Source organism: Diprion similis, chromosome 12 (assembly GCF_021155765.1).
Source record: "Diprion similis isolate iyDipSimi1 chromosome 12, iyDipSimi1.1, whole genome shotgun sequence".
NCBI classification, from domain to species: domain Eukaryota; kingdom Metazoa; phylum Arthropoda; class Insecta; order Hymenoptera; family Diprionidae; genus Diprion; species Diprion similis.
The window spans coordinates 17,160,168-17,181,437 of NC_060116.1; the positions used below are offsets into that span (position 1 = coordinate 17,160,168).

Sequence of the window (21,270 nt, forward strand, 5' to 3'; positions counted from 1 at the left end):
CATAACAGGCTTGCAAGGATCGTAAACTATTATATCTATAGATAATTGAATGGACATTTTTATCGTGATACAGAGGAGATGAAATGATGATTCCTGTGATCTTGTAGAGAGATGTCGTCTCGGTTGTTAGTTTTTCGAACTTATCATGATAAGAGCAAATTTTACTCGCGGTTTTTCCATTTGTTTTATATTATTATACATACATATTATTTTATAAGCTGCATCTTTCGTTCATTTTCAATAAACATAATCTATCATAATATAATTATAATTACATATTCATATGCATGACACTCATACATTTATGCATCTCGGGACTCGCGGTCTTATACTATACATATATATATAACAGATATTATGTAAGGTGTAATTTTAAGTAAATGGAATCTTGTCTCATGACTCAGGATTTGCCTGCCGTTTGTTATTCATGATGTGGTTCAGCTCGTGCATACTTGACTATGTGTGTTATACCTGTATAGTTTAATAAATACGGACGACGGTTAGAAGTTGGTATATTCGCGATCGTTGTCATCCGATGATGATAGTTCGAACAAAGGTATAACAATATCGATTCGACGAATTGAAATCAAGAACCGTAAATTCGTCACAATCTGGGCAGGAGACGTTGTTCGGTTTTTTTATCAAACCAGATGGACATTTCTTCCATTATTTATACATCTTATGCAAAGTAATCCTGACTTGAAAATTAGCTTAGGTATTAGGACAGGTGATGCCATGATCGATGATACATAAAATATCGATTCACCCTCGGACTTGTTATTTAAAATACAATCGTAATATAGAAATTTTATTTTCTTGGATACGTAGAGTGAATATAATACATTATATAGTTCATCGTACAATTTCGCAGTATTTCAATTAACTTCCCTTTTTTTTTGTTTGTTTTTAAATTTAATTTCTACGTTCATCCGTTTGCCTTTTCTCTCTCATACTTCCTGGGACGAAAGTGTTATATATTTGCATACGTGAAACATGTGTAATTGAAAATTGAACTACGGTCGATATTTTTACCCAGAGTATTAAATATATACAATTATACATATATATATATAGGAATATACGCGAATGGTTAGTAATGTTTGAGAATGGCTGCATAATGAAACGTGTATAAGTATAAAAGTTTGTTTCTTTTTTCGTTTTCTTTTGCACTTTTAAATCGTTATGCAATTTTATATACTTATATAGATACATACATATAACTCATTAGTGTAAATAAAATAATACCTTTACCTGTAATCTACACACTATATACATATATATATATATATATATATATATATATATATATATATATATATATATATATATATATGTATACACACGGTATATATATATATAAATACAAGAATTTTCACATGTTTTGAAATAAATGATTTTGCTTGAACAGAGAATCTCTTGTTTTCTATTAGTGCATCATCTCTCACTGTGTCTTGTCTCACTTTTTGTCTCTATCATTGCATTGTGCTGTGCCTATAATAATACATGTTATTGGATCACTGTTTGTCGTACCTTTACATCGAAATTTGCAGGTTCCTCTGTCTGTTTGTTTTTTCTTTTTTCATTTTTGTTCAATTTCTTTATTTCACTCTCAACCTGTATCTATTTTCGAATGTTTGTCAGATGAAAAAAACTGAAATAAGAAATAACGAGTGTATACGTAACAGAAATCGTACACGTGTACATGTTAATATTTATAATCACATACTCAACTGAAACACTGAACGAAACTTTTCATTACATAATACATGTTTAAATTATTGGTCAATTTTTTTTCGACTGAAAAGAAAGTAGAGACAAAAAGTAAAGGCTTTGTCTGGTGTTACGGTTGGCGGAAAGCTATCCTCGTCGGTTTTCCATCTAACATATTGTTTTGGCAATGCTGGGTGCAACTAACGCCGCATGCGAAAATGAGAAAGGAGCCTTTTTCAGCGATCCAATGAAATTTTGTCCGATGTTTTCACCTTTTACCAAAACGATCGAGCGGTTGATCTCTTTATTATCATGTTTCCATGCCACTTTATACGGCAGTATTTGCACGACCTCGCTAATTTAGACGAAAATCACGTACAACTCACAAAGCCATGGAGTATACACACCTACCTACGTCAATCACCGCTGGTATAAACTTATTTGTGCAGTAGCCTACCTACCTGCATACAATATATGTATATGTGGTGTGTATTCTCAAGCTGAAACTATTCACGCCGTTCGTTCCACGGAAGAGAAATCGACCCCGTTTGCAGTCGCGCGGATGCGACATTACGGTTTTTTCCCCTTTTCTTTTCTTTTCTTCTTCCACTTTATCACACGACGATTCACACATACTTACACGTGTAAGCCTGCATTTTTATGACTCTTTTAAGAAGTCACGACAACGTTTTCAAAATTTATCCTCGCCCTTAATCTCCGACCGAATAACAAGTTTTCGTTGCACAAAATATTCGCAAAATCTTGGAAATTTAATCAAAGTGACTAAAATGCGCAAAAGCGTTGCAATAAATATCGCAAAAAGAAGCTGAAAACGGTGCGATGTCGTATGTCGTATATAATGTTATGCGGAACGTCGAATTTGCTGTATGGTAGCTTAAAATAGGCTGTGTTCTGCATTGTGTCTTGTGGTACTAACCCTGGCGCTTGACCATGGCGGGCGGCCCTGCAGCAGCGGAGGATGTTCCAGGTGAAGTGCGGAGCGGCCTCGCACCCTCAAAGCCTCAGAGGACGGCCAGCATGAGGGACCAGGCGATCTGCCAGCCTCCGGTGAAGAAGCGACCGGCTGCGGTGCCCCCGAACCACGAGGACTACGAGACCCTCGCCAGCCCTCGATCCGCATCCACGACGGATTCATCGGTAATTAATCATGTCCATGCTATCCGCGCTCCGTGACTGCCGATGAGGAAAGCTACGAGAGTCATTCCCCTGACGACGAAACTCAAATTCCACCTCCTCCTCCTCCTCTTGTTGCCAGAATCTGTCGAACGACAACCACGCCTACGAGTGCCTCTCCAGTTCACCGGAGTGCGATTCCTCCCTCGATCTTCGGCACGGAGTGATCAGTCGTGAGGGAGGTTTTCAGCTGAACGGGAAGAGGAAGTCGGACAGCAGTGCTCTCGATCCTGGAACCGACTTCGCCTACCACAATCAGCCGTTCACCAGGTCGACGTCGCTGCCATACTGCGGCAGCGAGACAGAGAGCGAGCTTTATTCGCCGTACAGCTTTTGCACCGGGGACGAGGTCAGATCACGCAGAAACGTCTTTTCTGTAGAACGAACGAAACACTTCCACTTTTTACACTGCGGTACACGTTTTCTTTTCCAGGGCCCAGAGGACGACCAGGACTGGAAGAACGGTAAGGAATGCGAGTCCAGAGTTGGAAGGCTGAGGCAGCGCCGGGGAAGAAGCATCGTTCATCGAAGTCTCGAGGACAACTACGGAGCCGTCATTGTCGCGAATCACGAAGCCCTGGCTCAGGTGTTGGAGCAGGTCAGTAGTCGAATTTCTTGCACCTCTTCGCCGGAGAAGATGAGTGAGCAGCGTGCTATAAACGCTTCTTGTTTTTGCAACAGCTAAATCAAACGTCCGGAATCCCACCCGCACTAAGAGGTCTGAAAACGGCGAGTCTACGGCTGTCGGATTTCATTTTGGACCCGAAGTCTTCGCTGCCGTTAGGAAGGCGTGTGTTTTATTCGGCTTCGTGGAACGACAACTCGGTTACGATATGCGTAGCCCTTGATCTGACGCTGCACGTATCGCGGAAAGAGTTCAATCTGGTACCGATAATCGAGTTCACCGACACGATACCGGAATTCATTGCTGAGAAAATAGTAAACCACGGTTGGAAAAGCAACGTCGAGGGTAAGATTTCTTCTTTCTGTCCAATAGAGAGTAACGCTCTGATTAAATTGTCTCACGGTGACAAACTTTACCAAACTTATCCGTTTTCCTACTGCTGTTATAGCCACGATCTCGGTGCTGCCGCATCTTCAGGTGACAACGGTCGACGCCTTCGCTGGATCCGTGAAAGACACGGGCGACGAAGGATTCGTGAGAGAGGCGTCCTTCGTTCTTTTGCAGCTGGTTAACGCCTTCAAGAATTTACAGGCTCGGGGGGTGGAGGAGGCACCGCTAAATTTAAGCAACGCCGTCCTCTGTCGAGAGGCCAAGGACGCCTGCTACAGACTCTACCTTCTTCAAAGGTGATTCCCAGAGTTTCAGGACACGTATAGAGACAGGTCTAATCGCTTGATGCTCGAGTTTATCTTTATCTTACACTATTTTCCTTTTACATGGTTAAGCCTAAGCTCGGATACCAACGGGGAATGGGAAGAAGAAAAGGCCTCCTTGTGTCAGTGCGTTCTTCGGGCTCTCCAGGAGCTGACGCTTTCCAAGAGGCTGCCTTTGGTTCAGGAGTTGCTGCAGCGGGAGAGGACCGCCAGTTTGTCTCAGGTAATGGGATACCAGCCTTGATTCAGTTTCAACTACGCGACGGACCGTTCATCCGGATATCTTCGTCAGTATAAATGTTTTATTCGACAGGTGAAATCCGTCCTCGAGTTCTCCCTCTGGGGTCCTGCAGACGTCACTCTCGGGGGGCCGAGAGACCGCGAAATGACGCTGCAGAGGTGGCTCGACCTCGAACGAGCTACGGTGCTTCACGCCCTGGTCAGGGCGAGGGCGCCATTGGCCGTCACCGACGAGTATCACCTGTTATTCCTCGTTCGCACTAGCGCGAAGATCATGTGCGAGGCCTCGATGCTTTTGGATGCCCAGCGGAGGAAATAAGTTTGTAGAGTAACAGAGGGAACGAAAAACGAAATTTACCAGTGTGACGTTACGTATATATATATAGTATATAATGTATATTAAAATAATGCTCAATTTTAATAAGGGAACAAACTCGTATTTATAGGCTATTTGGATAAATTTTAAGGAACAATAATCAATTGAATACTCGCTGTCGCGGTTCGGTTTAGATCAATTAGTTTCTACTCGTGAATTGCGTGGATTTCGTAATCTCTTTTGTAATTTAGCTCGTATTTCTTTTACGAGATTGTTCGTCAACTATAAGCGATAACGGTTGGGACAGTAATCTCGAAGATGCTTTTAGTATTTTCTCTCGACTTGCAATTTGTCGCTAATTGTCTTGTCTTCTATTCTCCACTTTATTTCTTTTTCAATCACTTTCACCAGCGAACATCGTACAACCTCCCATCCTCATTTCATCACCTTTACACTATTTATCTAATGCATTTTTAAAACCAGTACATTACTTTTGTTTGTACATACATAATGATAACTTTTATACTACCTTCACATATGTAAATGTGCATATACCTGTGTATTAATACGAGAACCAGCTGGATAAGTAATGAACTGTAATCAAAAATTGCTAGTGTTACTACGTATACGCAATTAATTTTGTATATCGAATTGCAGTTTGTACTATTGAATAAATAATCCAATGACGTTTAATCACGAAATCGTCGGAACACCATTCAGATGATGAACCATGATACACATGTGTTTCGATGATCGGTGCTTCAGACGTTGGCTTCGTTGTAATTTCAATGGATAATTCAAGTAAGTAACTGCATTTTTCACGTATTTTATTTCATCAGAAATACGTGATATACATGATCAAATGTTCAATAGATTATTATAAGAATAAGATTATTATAAAATTTTACTGGGATAAAAATGTCCCGCTGTTATTTGCCAATGCTATACATTGTTACTCATTCGTCGTCGACAAAATTGTGGGCGTAGACTCTAAGTAAAAATTCTTCTTTTCCTTTGGGATGCCAAATTTGCGGTACGATGCAGTAAGTACCTGCTTTCAGTTGCACTGGATAACAAACCTCACGCCGTGTAGATGCCCAGTTTTTATTCACCGGAGCAGTCTTTTTGAAAAATCCAACGTCTAATGATTTTGGTAAATTCTTTGGATCCTTTAGCTGTTGAAAAATATCACAAACTAATCAATTTCCCGTTTACGATCTTGTGCGGAACATTTTGATCATCGTATCTAGATTTTATAAATTATGCTCTTTGCACGTGTACTTCAGTAAACAGTAATACGTGGATATATGGAGAGTTTAGTGCTAGAGTAAACGACATTTCCGACAAGGCTCACTTTAATTATCCTAAGCCATTCATCGGCAACGTCGGTTAGGCTACTCTGGCACTGAATCCTTCATATTTGAACATTATATTTTAAAATCATACCGATCGAAAACGTACCTCATAAATTTCAAAACCAATCTTGAGATTTTTGGCACGTTTTGCTCTCTGATATTTCTGCATCACTGCTACGACCACTGTGCATTCGCTTTCCTCATCCGTTGGTTTCACCGTAATGCGATATTGTGGTATACGATCGGAAGACGCTTAAAGTGTTGAAGATCGAATATAAAATCAGATTCTGAAAAAAGCTGGGGGAAAATGTTAACCAAATTACTTACAGAATTCGCAACTTGTTACTCCACGTAACCATTCTCCTTCGAACACCTTAATTTGCCAATCAGTTTGTCCTTCGCTACAGAAGCCGTCTGTCAATGACCTTGGGATGATGTAACAAATTTCGAGAGCCGTAAAGAAACTCTTGAAATTTTTGAACGGCATCCAAAATTCACCGTCGACTTTCTCCACCATCTCGAGTTCTTTCTTCAATTTTTCGGGCACTTCTTCCCACTCACGCGAACTGTCCGACAATCAAATCAATGCTCGAATTTAGTCACGGAATTAGTATCACTTTCAATTACATCTTCAACTATACTCAAATCGTCACGTGATAAACGCTAATCACCAAGGCTGATTGATGTGTTTGCATTCTCTAATAATCTATAGAGAGAATATGAATCCAATATACTTGCCCATCACTCAACTCCCCGGACCATTCAAATTTTCCATACGGGTCTCTCAGCCTCACCCACTCAATTCGATCTTCGCCATCCATGTAATTGGTGTAAACTTTTGTAACAGTGTACACATGGCCTCCACATAATCCTCTCTCATCTTCGTAATCGTTGGTTTCTGCAGGCTGTAAATTATACATTTTACTGTAATTTTTTTTCTCTACTAGAAAGCATCAATAATAATAATTCGTCGTATCACTTACTCGCATACATGCCATGAGTGCATTTTCCTTCTGCCCATCCAGCAAGTAGTTGAACAAGTCCTCTTCATCGTTGGAGTGAAGTCGAACAATTCCACCCGTGAAATCTTCCATGGCTTCACCACAGGATCCCCAGTTGACTGCACACCAATCACCGTAAAGCTTGGCGTAAGCTTTCGTAAGCAATACACACCAGAATTCATTGTTTTCGGTGGAATGTACGTACACTGGTATTGGCAGGTAGTCGTCGACCACGACGTCCACCCATTTTCCAAAGTACCAGAATCTGGGCATGAAGAAGACGTGCGTGAAATAGGATTGGAACAGAATATTACCCGCATAAATTTAACGTGTACAAAACTTATGTACGCCTCGAATTCAGGCGGATGCCAGACCTCGTCGCATACCTGAAATGGAATATTCCGGCGTATTCTCCCTCGCGAAAGCTCTGATCCTGCGGAACAACTTTGGCCAATAAGTCGGGATGCATTGCCAGAGCAGAGAGACCCGCCTGGAGCCAACAATCGGCCAACTTCCCTTGTGCAATGTCCATCCGTGACGTTCCGTCAACGAAAAATTCAGCCGGCTTGTCTCGAGGGATATCCTGAAAATTAGTGCGTATCGGAGGATATAAGATCGGTGTACATATTTGATCTCCAAAGTTATTTGCATATCAGATTTGTCCCTCGCCTTGGCGCGTTTCCATTCGATGTCACTGTGAACTATATCTCTGGTGACAGAACCAGCTCTTGAAATAGTGAAGGTACTCGTTCTTGGAAATGTTGGATCTACGAACGGTTTTCCCGAAGCTAAGCATTCACGCTTGAGTTGATCGTAATCTTGAATTGGTCCTCTTGGTTTGATGCCAGAACCTTCTTCTCCTAGCTGATATAAAATCAGAATGAATTACGGTAATCTGTTGCAGTTCGTATCAGAAGAATCCAAAAAACTCAGTCAAACGAACCTTGAAAACCTTAGTCACATCCGCGCCTACGAATCTGCCATCTGTTGAAGGACTCGAAGATAGATTTTGAGAGGCAGCATGGTTGCTGAATTGTTCTAAGGCGTTGAATCTGGAAATAAATACTAATGAGTCTCAATGTGAATCTAATTATTTCTTTCAAGGAAATTGTATCATTTAACATTGCATGCTGCACGGAATCCTTTGAAATCTTACTGTAGCTGTGTTTTCCAGGTGTTGTCAGAACTCTTGCACGGATCTTCGGTAAGGTTAGCGGCCATTCTGCAGGTATAAAGTCTATTGAAATTTGTCGTACTGTTATACAATCAACGAAAGGTGTTGGCTTACGATAGTGAACAATTGTACTTAAGCAATTAAGAACCGCAGTAATCTTTTGTGTAAAATTTGGAAATCTATTTGAAAATAGCGCAACGAAGCTTATGTAGACTTGGTAACTTTTCAGGGATTCGCCAAGAGAACTGATTCAGCTTATAACGGCAAACAAAAGTGCATTAGAATGTTACCGAATTCAGCTTTATATAGCACTTTGCAAGCGAGAATTTGCGATTTTTTATAAACCGTAAACAGAAATACCGCAACGCAATTACCAATCTTTGATTGCGGCTAAACATTAATCTTGAAGTTATGAAATTTCAACCTGCCTAATTAATCAAGGGGTTCCGATAAATCGGAGATTATTCACCTACAGCAGAGAATTAATTACACGAGAAGAGAAGGAGATTAAGCAGAGAAATGTTATGTATGGAATACAAAAATATAAAATCAAATCACCAAATTATTATACACCCTTAAGCACTGTAATATACTCTTCAGCTGCTGTTAGTTAATCAGCCGGAGTAAAAAAAAGTGCGAGATTAACTGTCATCAAATTTTTCTGCGACATGGATTTTTATCACAATCGATATACGGAGTATTAGAGAAAGAAGATTAGCATTGTAGCATTTATGGTAAAAAACTTTTTCGTGTTCAGCAGGTTCAGCTTGGTTCCTGCAGGCATTCGAACTCCAGTGCCCTATAAATGGACGCCATCAAATGGTGGCATGAAATTGGTTCGTAAAATATTGATGACTATGTTAACTCACAAATCAAAATAGGTTTCTGAGATTATACCGTTATGTCGACGATAATTAAACACAACACAAAGGATCATTATAATTAGCGTCGTTGTGCATTTAAAATATCATATTGAATCGTAATCACCTCGCCCGAGCACTTGGTCCGGGCTAATTAGTCCAGGAGCTTAGATAAGTTCCTTTGAAAAAATTGTGAATTTCTCTGCGGTTTAATTTATCAAATGACGCGGACTGTTATACGCGTAACACGTAAAAATAAATTTGCCAACTTCCGAACCTCCACACTAAACAATATTTCATTTGTTACAGATACTAAAAAAAATCTAATAAAATAACGATTCAAGTATTGTTGAAACTGCAATAAAATGTGGTTCAAGTAATTATATCGAGCGTTTATGGTTGTAAACACTGTAATTTGTGGGTATTTACAACATTGAATCTGTTCGTTTACTCAATTTTTTTTTAACCAATTGAGCCCTTTTAATACCTATTTGATGTTACATGACTATCAAATTATCGAAATGAAAAAGAAAATATATTCCAACTGACATATGTATACTTATATCCCAACTTATTAAACTATTTAACTTATCTGACTTTTGGTAGATCGTCAACAATGTATTATATTACGAATCATGAAACGAAGTGATTTTTGCTGCAAGTGAGCCCATTTCTGGCGGCAATTCGGTATGTCGAATAATAATTGTAGACTCGTACATTAGTTAGGGCTAGAGAGAAGATTATCAAACAATGACGACTTGTCTACAATCATATGAGAAACCTGTTTCGAAATAACTTTCAAATTTGATGATTGATTCATAGTGCAAGTGTGCTTTCGAACCGAATGGTCTGCTGAAAATCTTTATCATAGGTAAAGATTCGCATCTATAAGTCGTCGTTCAGTCTGATATTCACAGGCTCTGTTGTGTATTTGGATTCATAATCCGTTGTCGCAATAAGCGCTTTTATTATACGTGCCTTATCTTACGATTCATGAAAGGTTGAATCACAGAATATTCGATGGATAAAAAGTTTTATCAGATTTTATTTCATCAGTAAAACGTACAAGTATTCTTCAGATATTATTAAGACATGAGTCATTAATCTTAATGCAAGGTGATGACAATCAATGGAAATAGAAATTACGCACGAACCAATCAACCGTAATATAGAATAAAGCCTTGGATGTCTCAGCTCAAGTAGTCGTACACGTTTATTACGACTTATGCGGTCAGATTGAAAATTATTCGAATACACGAGCAGCAAGTGCTTAAAAATCATGCTTTTTATACACCTTTATAAAGCTTTATTATAGGTCCAAGTTGCGGGTATGTGAGATTACAGCAAGTCGCCAGCAAGGTTCAGTAGAATTTGTCTCGTCTACATATTTTTTTCATTGGTTGCAGAGAAATTTAAGGTAATGAATGACCGTCCTCGGTATTTGAAAATCCGGTGCCACATCGGTGATGAATCCGGTCGGTTGACAAGATTCGTTTACTTTTCCGTTGATGGTTCTATTACATTTCCTTGCTTATAGTAGTCCGTTCCTTGCTCGCCGTTTTCTGTAACGAGACAAATAGTGTCAAGAAAAACAGAGCAAGGATCAATGATAAATTAAAGCGGTTATTTCATTTTAATAATAGAGATCATTCTCGGATGATACCTATCGTTATCTGAATCGTGTTCTCAAATGCTTCGATCGATAGACCTACTCCTTGGTTGACAGATTTTCAGAGTGCACTCTGAGTAGGAATTCGTCTCCTTCTGCACTTTGAGTTTTGGGAAGGATGCAGTAGGTACCGGGTGCCAAAATGAGACGTTCAGAAAATTGACGCATAGGTTTAGTCTGACTAGTCGGATGAGCCTTAATCACCGGGGAATTTCCACGGAAAAAATTCGAATCCAACAACGTCGGCAGTTGGTTAGGATTTTTGAGCTGATAAAGAAAATATCGCCAAGCAATTCATTACTCTTTGCATTTTTGTACACCATTATTTACTTCATAATATTAGGATTACACTGAGTCGTGTAAAATTTACCTTGTAGACTTCGAAGCCAATTGTAGCATTGGAAAGGCCTCTCGCCTTTCTATATTTCTGCATCAGTGCCACGATTACATTGCACTCCTTCTCCGACTTGTCCAAGGATATCAACGTTATACGATATTGCGGAGGGTGATACGGGGCTCCTGGAGACATTCAAGAGATCCTTAACCCATTATGGGGAAAGTAGTGGAAATAATTATTCGAAACACTCACCGAAGCCATTGCTATGTGTTACGCGAGGTGGCCACTTTCCTTCGAAAATCTTGAGTTTTTGTGTGCTTTTTCCATCGCTACGGGAGCTTTTTGTCGAAGTGATTTCAGACACGTAACAAACGTAGACTTCAGGAAAATATTTCAGGAAATCTTCAACAGACATCCAGAATTCACCTTCATCTTGATTGTGGAAACCCACCTCTCTTTTCACGCGTTTCGAAGCATCCTCCCACTCTTTCGACCTACCGTGAAATCAGGCAAATACTGTACTTACTTCAAATCACCGTGTAGTGATAACATTAAATCATATACTCAAAAACAAACTTAATTCCGCAAACTTGAGCGAAGTAACGTCGAAGGGTAGAATTCATTAAGTTGGGTGGAAAATATCTTATTATTAGTCGAATCAATTTACCTGTCACTCCACGCTCCTTCCCATTCTCGACGACCCCATGGGTTTCTCAGCCTTATCAATTTAACTTTCTTGTTTCCCGCTTTGTACTTGTAGACTTTCGAAATAGTGTACGAATGTTCGGTGTTCATCTTGTCGGGTTCGACCATTGCACAGGGTGTGGGCTGTAAAGTGTGAATGTTTGTACACATGCTTCATTATTCAGCGTTACATGTATATATATATATATATATATACATATATCTATTACTCACCCCCCCACATGTCACGAGTGCATTTCTTTTTTGAGCAGTCAGTAAAAGTCCGAATAACATATTCGGATCTTTCATTTTGTAACTAAGACTAAGTCCCCCGGTCAAGTCTTCCATGGCATCAGTGATATAACCGCAATTTGCAGCACACCAGTCACCACAGAGCTTGACATAAGCTTTAGTCAGCAATGAGCACCAATATTCATTACTATCAGTCGAGCATGCCACTTTTTTTTCTCCATTCTCAAGTGGAAGATAATCATCCACAACGACGTCCACCCATCTTCCAAAGTACCAGAACCTATATGCACGATGAAGACATGTGATTGTGGATTTATTCGGATACCTAACCCTGTGTTGATTTGTTCTCGATAATGTATCTATCCGCGGTAGACTCATTGGAGAAGAGTACTTTTATGTCACGTTTCAAATCTTACCGGAAATGAAATATTCCCGCGTATTCTCCTTTGCGAAAGCTTTGTCCTGGCGGCACAACTCTGACGAATAAATCTTTGTGCATCGCTAAAGCGGCCAAAGCTGCTTGGAACCAACAATCGCGGAAGGACTTTTGCTGAACATCGAACCGCGAAAACTTGTTGATGAAGAATTCTGCTTTATTGGGAGGGGATATTTTCTGAAGACAAGCACACGTGTTGAAAAATTAATTACATGATTAATCAATTCGATGCCGGAATCGAAAAAATGTGCAGGCGAAAACCCGAGCTTAAATAAATACTATCATACAGTTTAAAAAGTTTATTCCTTGCCTTCGCTCGCTTCCATTCAACTTCATGAAATTTATTGTCACCCAGTTTTAAGAATTGCGGTCTTTCAAATGTTTCATCTTCGAACAATTTCCCGAAGAATAAATATTTTCGCTTCAGCTGGTCGTAATCCTGAATGACTCGTCTTGGTTGGGTACCAGATCCTGGTTCTCCTAACTAACAACAAAAACCGAGCTATTACTCAATTTTGCCTTCATATCCGAGGCGAACTTTACTGCATTTCAAATTTATTCAATTTCCTTTGATTGATTCAATTCTGAAATACTGTCTGAGTGAGGAAACAAGTTATGTTTGAAACCGGTTCCGAAAAAAAAAATTCAAAATGGTCTGGCGGTATCCGATCAGGTTTCAAAAGACATATTCTAATTAGGCCGCGTTTTGATCGATCTCTCGTAACGAGTGGTACTTATTTTACGAAACCTTATAAATTTTCTCAGTTGTGCAGTCTCCGATCTCACAATCAGAGAAATCCTGCGATGATGGATTGACAGGCTGATCGGTCGGACTTGACGATGGCAGCTCATTTGACAATCCTCTAAAGTCGAAGACACCGTCCCTAAATTAGCAAAATCTTTATGTTTTTGGCACATTTGATTCAAAGAATGCAGCACCATTGTTTCCGATTATACAAAATAACAAATTTTTTTTGGCTGATATCAACGTTCAAATGAATGAATTGAAGTCGTTCAGATTAACACACAGAAAAAAACGTAGTCTTACCAATTCGGAGATTCCGCAATGTTTTGAGACATATTGCCAGTGTTAGAGAGAATGTAAATCGTTGTACTAATTATAATTCTTCTATAATTAAACCAACGAATGTCGAACAATCGCAAAAAACGTTCTGTAGCTCTACCAGGAGAACTTTCTCTATAGGTAACAAAAACAGAAATGCGTATGTACATGCAACTGTGCTCAGTTTTATAACATGGGTAACGATCAAAAATTCTGCAACTATTGTAAGTAATAAAGCGGAAGGTGCGGTTGTTTTTTAGATTAAATTCTAATCATCGCATTGCGAGATTTATTTTCGTGTAATTAGCAAAAGACCCGAGATAAGTTTTAGAGTTCCACGCAACGATAAGTTAATAATTACGAGACGAAGACTGTAAAAATAGAAAGTCAAAATGGTTAATTTTTCGCTACTTCGAGACACTGTAATATAGGTATATGATCACCTCTTATTTGTCAGTCCACAGTGCAGATTATTATGAGACTAGTTCAAATCAGTTATGTAGGTGTGACATCTATTTCATCGATCCTTGGTCGAAAATTTTCTGTACGAGAAAATGCAAGGAAAAACGTTCCAAATTTTTCCGGACCGCATTTCATAGTAGGGTGGTTGAATAAAAAAATTATTTTGTTCTTTCGTTCTTACCCTCTGAAATGTTAGTGTTTGATGTAAGAAAAATCCTCCCCAAAGATGAGCTCTCCAGCTCGAGTCTAACAGATTGGTTTTTTAATTTCTATTTCCTGCTCATATAATATGTGAAAACATGGTTTAAACCCTTTGCGGTAACATTAGTATTTAGATACATATTTTTGGTTTCATCGATGTTCAAAAATCCACATATTGCATTTTCCTACTTATGAATTCTCTACGTATCGGAAAAAGTAATATCTCTTAATTGATTTTCACGATTATATTACAGAAATTAATGGACAAACTCTGAAACAAAACGTTTAACGAACAATGAACGTCGTCACAGTCATAATCCCTTGTTATAATAAACTCTGTTTGGAGTTCCTCCCGTCAATTCTTGATACTTGTCATATTCCTCGTCGCACAATTTCATCATCCAAACGTGCATCGAGCTAAAACAGATGCTTTACGTGACGGACAGAACTACCCCAAGAAACTGCAACATGGTAATAAAGTCGAACAATCCGACTAATCTTACTTTCGTTGAGGGTAGATCGCCAAGGCAGAAGGAATCATGAAACTGAGACTGTGGATCCGAATAAATTACAAGTCATTCCTTATTGCTTTGAACATTCATCGAAGGTGAGTGACTTCAAGATGACAAACTTACAAGAGGCCACAGAAAGCCGTCTGCAGCGGAACTTCCAGCCTAGGTCGCATTTGATAGAAGCAATAGGGCTTCAGGATGTTCACGATTACCGGGACCAGCATCATCCCTGGGGCCGCCATTACGATCCTTGTGACAACGCACTCCGAGATGCCCTTGAGAGCGGCTACTTTCGACTTCATTATCGACTTCTCGCTTTCCTTCGGGCCAACCTCGATCCCATGTTTAATTTCATTCTGCCTCATTATCGGAAGGTTGACCATATTTGCTGCTGCGACTGCAACGAACGGAGTCCAACGCTGAAAGCCAATTGTGTGTAGGTATGTTACACTATCGTCACATCCGTTCAACGTCACATCCGAATTACTTTCATCAGATCCCCTCGATAAGACATCATCTTCCGGAAGGTGAGGGCAGCAACGCTGCCAGCGGCTGTAGCTACAAGAAAAGCTGTTGCTATTCCGTTTTCATCGGTCTGATCTTCGTCCCGAGCATTTCTGTTCGAATAATTGACGATCGCGTTGAAGCCCTGATTTATCACCTGCCATCCGACGATTCCTCTCGCCGTTCTAACGGCAGAAATTCTTTCCTTCCTCACTTGTCCTGAACTAGGTGTGTAGTTGAAATTATAATAAATTCTACGTGCGTACTTGTAGTAAGCCAGCATCCCAGCCGTGAGGAACAAACAACCTGGTAACTGAAACGACATCCTCCCGATGACGTTCGTCAGCTGGCCATTGTCAGGGTGAAACGCACTGTCCCTTAATTTTTTAGCCCAGATTACGTCTTTCTTCGTCGTCCCGGTCGGTTCCTTTCCAGCCCTAATTCGCGCATCGCCGCAATTTGAGAAGTGGTGTGAGAGAAATGGCAGAAGAATATTGCATGCGTCGAATAGTATAATGTCAACCGATTAATACAGTTTTGAAACGAGAGACTGAGTCGTGCGGATTAGGAGAAAAGATCCGGATATAATGGTCGCAAAATTTTTGAATACTTGTAATCCTCGCAAAGCTTCTTGGCTTCGCACAGCCTCTCTTCGTTGTAAAATATCGTTCGACAATCCGTTATAAAGGCAAAATGTTTCCAGCGACCGATGTATGATTCCTGATCCCAGAGCGGTTCGTCCACGTTTATTCGTTCGTCTTTTTCTGGACCATTGTCAGTGGCTCCCTTTTTCTCATCTTTCCTTACATGCGATGACACGAGTTGAGCGTGCATGCGAGCACCGTCCATATTATCTCGTCACCTGCAATAGATTACCAACCATCCAGGTCAATTGGTCGTAGTGTAAGTGGTTTGTCGTAGCAGTCAGTCGAAGTGTACTGATTGTAATGCCTGATTAGAATCGATCAGATCCAGCTGCACAAGACACCAACGCAATTTCGAGTACCTTTCAAAGAAAATCCGGAAAATTTAGGAAAGTAACATAGATAGTACTTTGAAAATTATGCTTTAATAAATTTACATTTACGATGACATTCATGACATCTTGACAACCACACCCTAGTTTTTATGACTAGTTCGTGTCTACTTTTACTTAGTATGCTTTTACTTCAACTGACATTTCCAATTTCCGACAGAGTTGTCGAGATTGACAACTCTGACATGTCACTTTTTCCAAATTTCACAGTCACAGGTAAGCCGAGGCACGTGCAGCGGTGTTCACGGTGTTTGCAATGCGTACATACCTACCGTATTTATGTATATTGAACAGTATGCATTTGCATTTCTTGCAAAGTTTAAAAAAAAATATCATTGATCTATAAATAGCATTGAACACATTCTATGAGTTTTTTAAATTCTATCTATTGCAGGTTAAAAACAACATTATGTATAAATCGGAGGATAAGATATTATACGTTAGAATGTCCCTTTCACCTTGCCAAGGTGAACGGATGCGCGCAAAGGCCATCCGGTACCGAGATGGCAACTTTCCGTACAGTACATATTTGGTACCGCTAAAATGTCGAAGGAAGAGGATGGAAAAATCGGTGGAAAATGGATCTCATCATGTCGGTATATTCCGAGATTACTCGAACTGCAATCGAACCGAGCTGCGTACTCGCTGGTCTTTCCAGAGTACGGAACCCTGCAGACAGACTTCGGCCTGACGTTGTCGGCCTCGGTTTTATCGCGGTGAAAGTAAGATCCGATCGGCATCATCGTCTTCGGTCCAAAGCCCCGGCATTTTGGTGTCCCCTTCGCGTCGTAGAAGGTGACGATATCCTTCCTCGCAACGCCGTTCTGCTGATCGATCGTGAAACGCGGATGTGCCAGCTGTGAGGTGCTCACAAATATGTCCAGATGCTTGTAGTATCCCGGCTGATTGGGAGGGACCGACGGGAACTCGTCCCGGCCCGAAGCCCGGACGGGACACGTCGATTCCTCGACGGGACTTCTGAAGGGCACCGGTAAAGGATCAGGTCGAATCTTTTCGGGCATCGAGTAGTGGTCAGCTGTGAAAAGGCCTCGTGATAAGTCAGATTTTAATTGTCAAGAAATCCTATGATGCACATCATAGTTCAGTTGCAGTTTTCTTGAGTACGAAAGAACAAAAAGAAAGAACGTCCATAAGAAGTTATTTTTTTAATATCGTTCGATCGGACGGCTTCTTTTATACTTTGGTTTTCAAAAACTTCCGACAACACGCACGCCCGTGGAATAGTTCATTACACCGATATACGCTTATAAGGCAAAAATGCGGACCTGTGCTGCTTTTGCAAACTTTCATCGGCATTACTGGATCTTTCATGCATTTTTCGTGAAGCGATCGAAGATCCGGATTGCCGAAAGAAAATCTGTTCATCCAATCATGGGCTTTTCGGTCGTCCCAGTACTTGGCGTCGAAAGTACGTTTGTAGATCGATTCGCTAGTTAAATCAAGCATCGCGGGATCTTGGGATCTGAGATCCTTTCTAGATTCTCTTTTCACGCGCAAGTGATTCAGGGGATGATCGACGCTGTTTTCATAGTAATGAGCACGTTTCGAGGACGTTTGATAATGATCGTTAATGACCGCGGTCCGCGGCAAAGACGGCCTACACGTACAAGAAGCCATGACTCTTAAAAACTTGACAATTATTCGATACGAAATTATGCGAATCAGACCGTCACGAGGACGTATTGTAAGTAATAAAGCGGAAGCTGCGGTTGTTTTTTAGATTAAATTCTAATCATCGCATTGCGAGATTTATTTTCGTGTAATTAGCAAAAGACCCGAGATAAGTTTTAGAGTTCCACGCAACGATAAGTTAATAATTATGAGACGAAGACTGTAAAAATAGAAAGTCAAAATGGTTAATTTTTCGCTACTTCGAGACACTGTAATATAGGTATATGATCACCTCTTATTTGTCAGTCCACAGTGCAGATTATTATGAGACTAGTTCAAATCAGTTATGTAGGTGTGACATCTATTTCATCGATCCTTGGTCGAAAATTTTCTGTACGAGAAAATGCAAGGAAAAACGTTCCAAATTTTTCCGGACCGCATTTCATAGTAGGGTGGTTGAATAAAAAAATTATTTTGTTCTTTCGTTCTTACCCCCTGAAATGTTAGTGTTTGCTGTAAGAAAAATCCTCCCCAAAGATGAGCTCTCCAGCTCGAGTCTAACAGATTGGTTTTTTAATTTCTATTTCCTGCTCATATAATATGTGAAAACATGGTTTAAATCCTTTGCGGTAACATTAGTATTTAGATACATATTTTTGGTTTCATCGATGTTCAAAAATCCACATATTGCATTTTCCTACTTATGAATTCTCTACGTATCGGAAAAAGTAATATCTCTTAATTGATTTTCACGATTATATTACAGAAATTAATGGACAAACTCTGAAACAAAACGTTTAACGAACAATGAACGTCGTCACAGTCATAATCCCTTGTTATAATAAACTCTGTTTGGAGTTCCTCCCGTCAATTCTTGATACTTGTCGTATTCCTCGTCGCACAATTTCATCATCCAAACGTGCATCGAGCTAAAACAGATGCTTTACGTGACGGCAGAACTACCCCAAGAAACTGCAACATGGTAATAAAGTCGAACAATCCGACTAATCTTACTTTCGTTGAGGGTAGATCGCCAAGGCAGTAGGAATCATGAAACTGAGACTGTGGATCCGAATAAATTACAAGTCAGTCCTTATCGCTTTGAACGTTCATCGAAGGTGAGTGACTTCAAGATGACAAACTTACAAGAGGCCACAGAGAGCCGTCTGCAGCGGAACTTCCAGCCTAGGTCGCATTTGATAGAAGCAATAGGGCTTCAGGATGTTCACGATTACCGGGACCAGCATCATCCCTGGGGCCGCCATTACGATCCTTGTGACAACGCACTCCGAGATGCCCTTGAGAGCGGCTAATTTCGACTTCATTATCGACTTCTCGCTTTCCTTCGGGCCAACCTCGATCCCATGTTTAATTTCATTCTGCCTCATTATCGGAAGGTTGACCATATTTGCTGCTGCGACTGCAACGAACGGAGTCCAACGCTGAAAGCCAATTGTGTGTAGGTATGTTACACTATCGTCACATCCGTTCAACGTCACATCCGAATTACTTTCATCAGATCCCCTCGATAAGACATCATCTTCCGGAAGGTGAGGGCAGCAACGCTGCCAGCGGCTGTAGCTACAAGAAAAGCTGTTGCTATTCCGTTTTCATCGGTCTGATCTTCGTCCCGAGCATTTCTGTTCGAATAATTGACGATCGCGTTGAAGCCCTGATTTATCACCTGCCATCCGACGATTCCTCTCGCCGTTCTAACGGCAGAAATTCTTTCCTTCCTCACTTGTCCTGAACTGGGTGTGTAGTTGAAATTATAATAAATTCTACGTGCGTACTTGTAGTAAGCCAGCATCCCAGCCGTGAGGAACAAACAACCTGGTAACTGAAACGACATCCTCCCGATGACGTTCGTCAGCTGGCCATTGTCAGGGTGAAACGCACTGTCCCTTAATTTTTTAGCCCAGATTACGTCTTTCTTCGTCGTCCCGGTCGGTTCCTTTCCAGCCCTAATTCGCGCATCGCCGCAATTTGAGAAGTGGTGTGAGAGAAATGGCAGAAGAATATTGCATGCGTCGAATAGTATAATGTCAACCGATTAATACAGTTTTGAAACGAGAGACTGAGTCGTGCGGATTAGGAGAAAAGATCCGGATATAATGGTCGCAAAATTTTTGAATACTTGTAATCCTCGCAAAGCTTCTTGGCTTCGCACAGCCTCTCTTCGTTGTAAAATATCGTTCGACAATCCGTTATAAAGGCAAAATGTTTCCAGCGACCGATGTATGATTCCTGATCCCAGAGCGGTTCGTCCACGTTTATTCGTTCGTCTTTTTCTGGACCATTGTCAGTGGCTCCCTTTTTCTCATCTTTCCTTACATGCGATGACACGAGTTGAGCGTGCATGCGAGCACCGTCCATATTATCTCGTCACCTGCAATAGATTACCAACCATCCAGGTCAATTGGTCGTAGTGTAAGTGGTTTGTCGTAGCAGTCAGTCGAAGTGTACTGATTGTAATGCCTGATTAGAATCGATCAGATCCAGCTGCACAAGACACCAACGCAATTTCGAGTACCTTTCAAAGAAAATCCGGAAAATTTAGGAAAGTAACATAGATAGTACTTTGAAAATTATGCTTTAATAAATTTACATTTACGATGACATTCATGACATCTTGACAACCACACCCTAGTTTTTATGACTAGTTCGTGTCTACTTTTACTTAGTATGCTTTTACTTCAACTGACATTTCCAATTTCCGACAGAGTTGTCGAGATTGACAACTCTGACATGTCACTTTTTCCAAATTTCACAGTCACAGGTAAGCCGAGGCACGTGCAGCGGTGTTCACGGTGTTTGCAATGCGTACATACCTACCGTATTTATGTATATTGAACAGTATGCATTTGCATTTCTTGCAAAGTTTAAAAAAAAATATCATTGATCTATAAATAGCATTGAACACATTCTATGAGTTTTTTAAATTCTATCTATTGCAGGTTAAAAACAACATTATGTATAAATCGGAGGATAAGATATTATACGTTAGAATGTCCCTTTCACCTTGCCAAGGTGAACGGATGCGCGCAAAGGCCATCCGGTACCGAGATGGCAACTTTCCGTACAGTACATATTTGGTACCGCTAAAATGTCGAAGGAAGAGGATGGAAAAATCGGTGGAAAATGGATCTCATCATGTCGGTATATTCCGAGATTACTCGAACTGCAATCGAACCGAGCTGCGTACTCGCTGGTCTTTCCAGAGTACGGAACCCTGCAGACAGACTTCGGCCTGACGTTGTCGGCCTCGGTTTTATCGCGGTGAAAGTAAGATCC

At 40.4% G+C, this 21,270-nt stretch overlaps 3 protein-coding genes across 4 annotated transcripts in view; 2 read left to right on the forward strand and 1 right to left on the reverse strand.

The window, feature by feature from the left end:
- LOC124413706 overlaps positions 1–5,491 on the forward strand; it is a 37,361-nt gene extending 31,870 nt beyond the window's left edge. The window contains exons 5-11 of one of the 2 annotated variants that reach the window (XM_046894468.1): positions 2,681–2,868; positions 2,987–3,253; positions 3,338–3,502; positions 3,586–3,874; positions 3,978–4,215; positions 4,315–4,465; positions 4,556–5,491. In XM_046894468.1, the coding sequence (XP_046750424.1) occupies positions 2,681–2,868; positions 2,987–3,253; positions 3,338–3,502; positions 3,586–3,874; positions 3,978–4,215; positions 4,315–4,465; positions 4,556–4,801 (1,544 nt within the window). In that variant the 3' untranslated portion in view covers positions 4,802–5,491. The remainder of the gene's footprint in view (positions 1–2,680; positions 2,869–2,986; positions 3,254–3,337; positions 3,503–3,585; positions 3,875–3,977; positions 4,216–4,314; positions 4,466–4,555) is intronic. The other variant, XM_046894469.1, reaches the window with a different exon arrangement.
- A 9,131-nt stretch (positions 5,492–14,622) lies between these two features.
- LOC124413678 lies at positions 14,623–15,531 on the forward strand. The gene is made up of 2 exons (XM_046894400.1): positions 14,623–15,238; positions 15,301–15,531. The coding sequence occupies exons 1-2, from the start codon at positions 14,915–14,917 to the stop codon at positions 15,529–15,531; spliced, it is 555 nt and encodes a 184-aa protein (XP_046750356.1). The 5' UTR covers positions 14,623–14,914.
- Positions 15,532–18,799: 3,268 nt separating this feature from the next.
- LOC124413679 (sideroflexin-2-like) lies at positions 18,800–20,352 on the reverse strand. Its single transcript, XM_046894401.1, has 5 exons — positions 20,114–20,352; positions 19,487–19,940; positions 19,123–19,418; positions 18,991–19,038; positions 18,800–18,905 (listed from the first exon to the last, which is right to left on the reverse strand). The coding sequence occupies exons 1-5, from the start codon at positions 20,350–20,352 to the stop codon at positions 18,800–18,802; spliced, it is 1,143 nt and encodes a 380-aa protein (XP_046750357.1).
- Positions 20,353–21,270: the final 918 nt, after the last annotated feature.

What these genes read in the sequence shown, in the direction of transcription:
- LOC124413679 (XM_046894401.1), bottom strand. Translation starts at nt 20,352, where the DNA reads ATGGACGGTGCTCGCATGCACGCTCAACTCGTGTCATCGCATGTAAGG. An exon ending in ACGGCTCTCTGTGGCCTCTT is followed by an intron (nt 19,039 to 19,122) that starts GTAAGTTTGTCA and finishes TCGGATCCACAG; the next exon opens with TCTCAGTTTCATGATTCCTA. An exon ending in GCGATCTACCCTCAACGAAA is followed by an intron (nt 18,906 to 18,990) that starts GTAAGATTAGTC and finishes CATCTGTTTTAG; the next exon opens with CTCGATGCACGTTTGGATGA.
- LOC124413678 (XM_046894400.1), top strand. Translation starts at nt 14,915, where the DNA reads ATGACAAACTTACAAGAGGCCACAGAAAGCCGTCTGCAGCGGAACTTC. An exon ending in CAACGCTGAAAGCCAATTGT is followed by an intron (nt 15,239 to 15,300) that starts GTGTAGGTATGT and finishes TACTTTCATCAG; the next exon opens with ATCCCCTCGATAAGACATCA.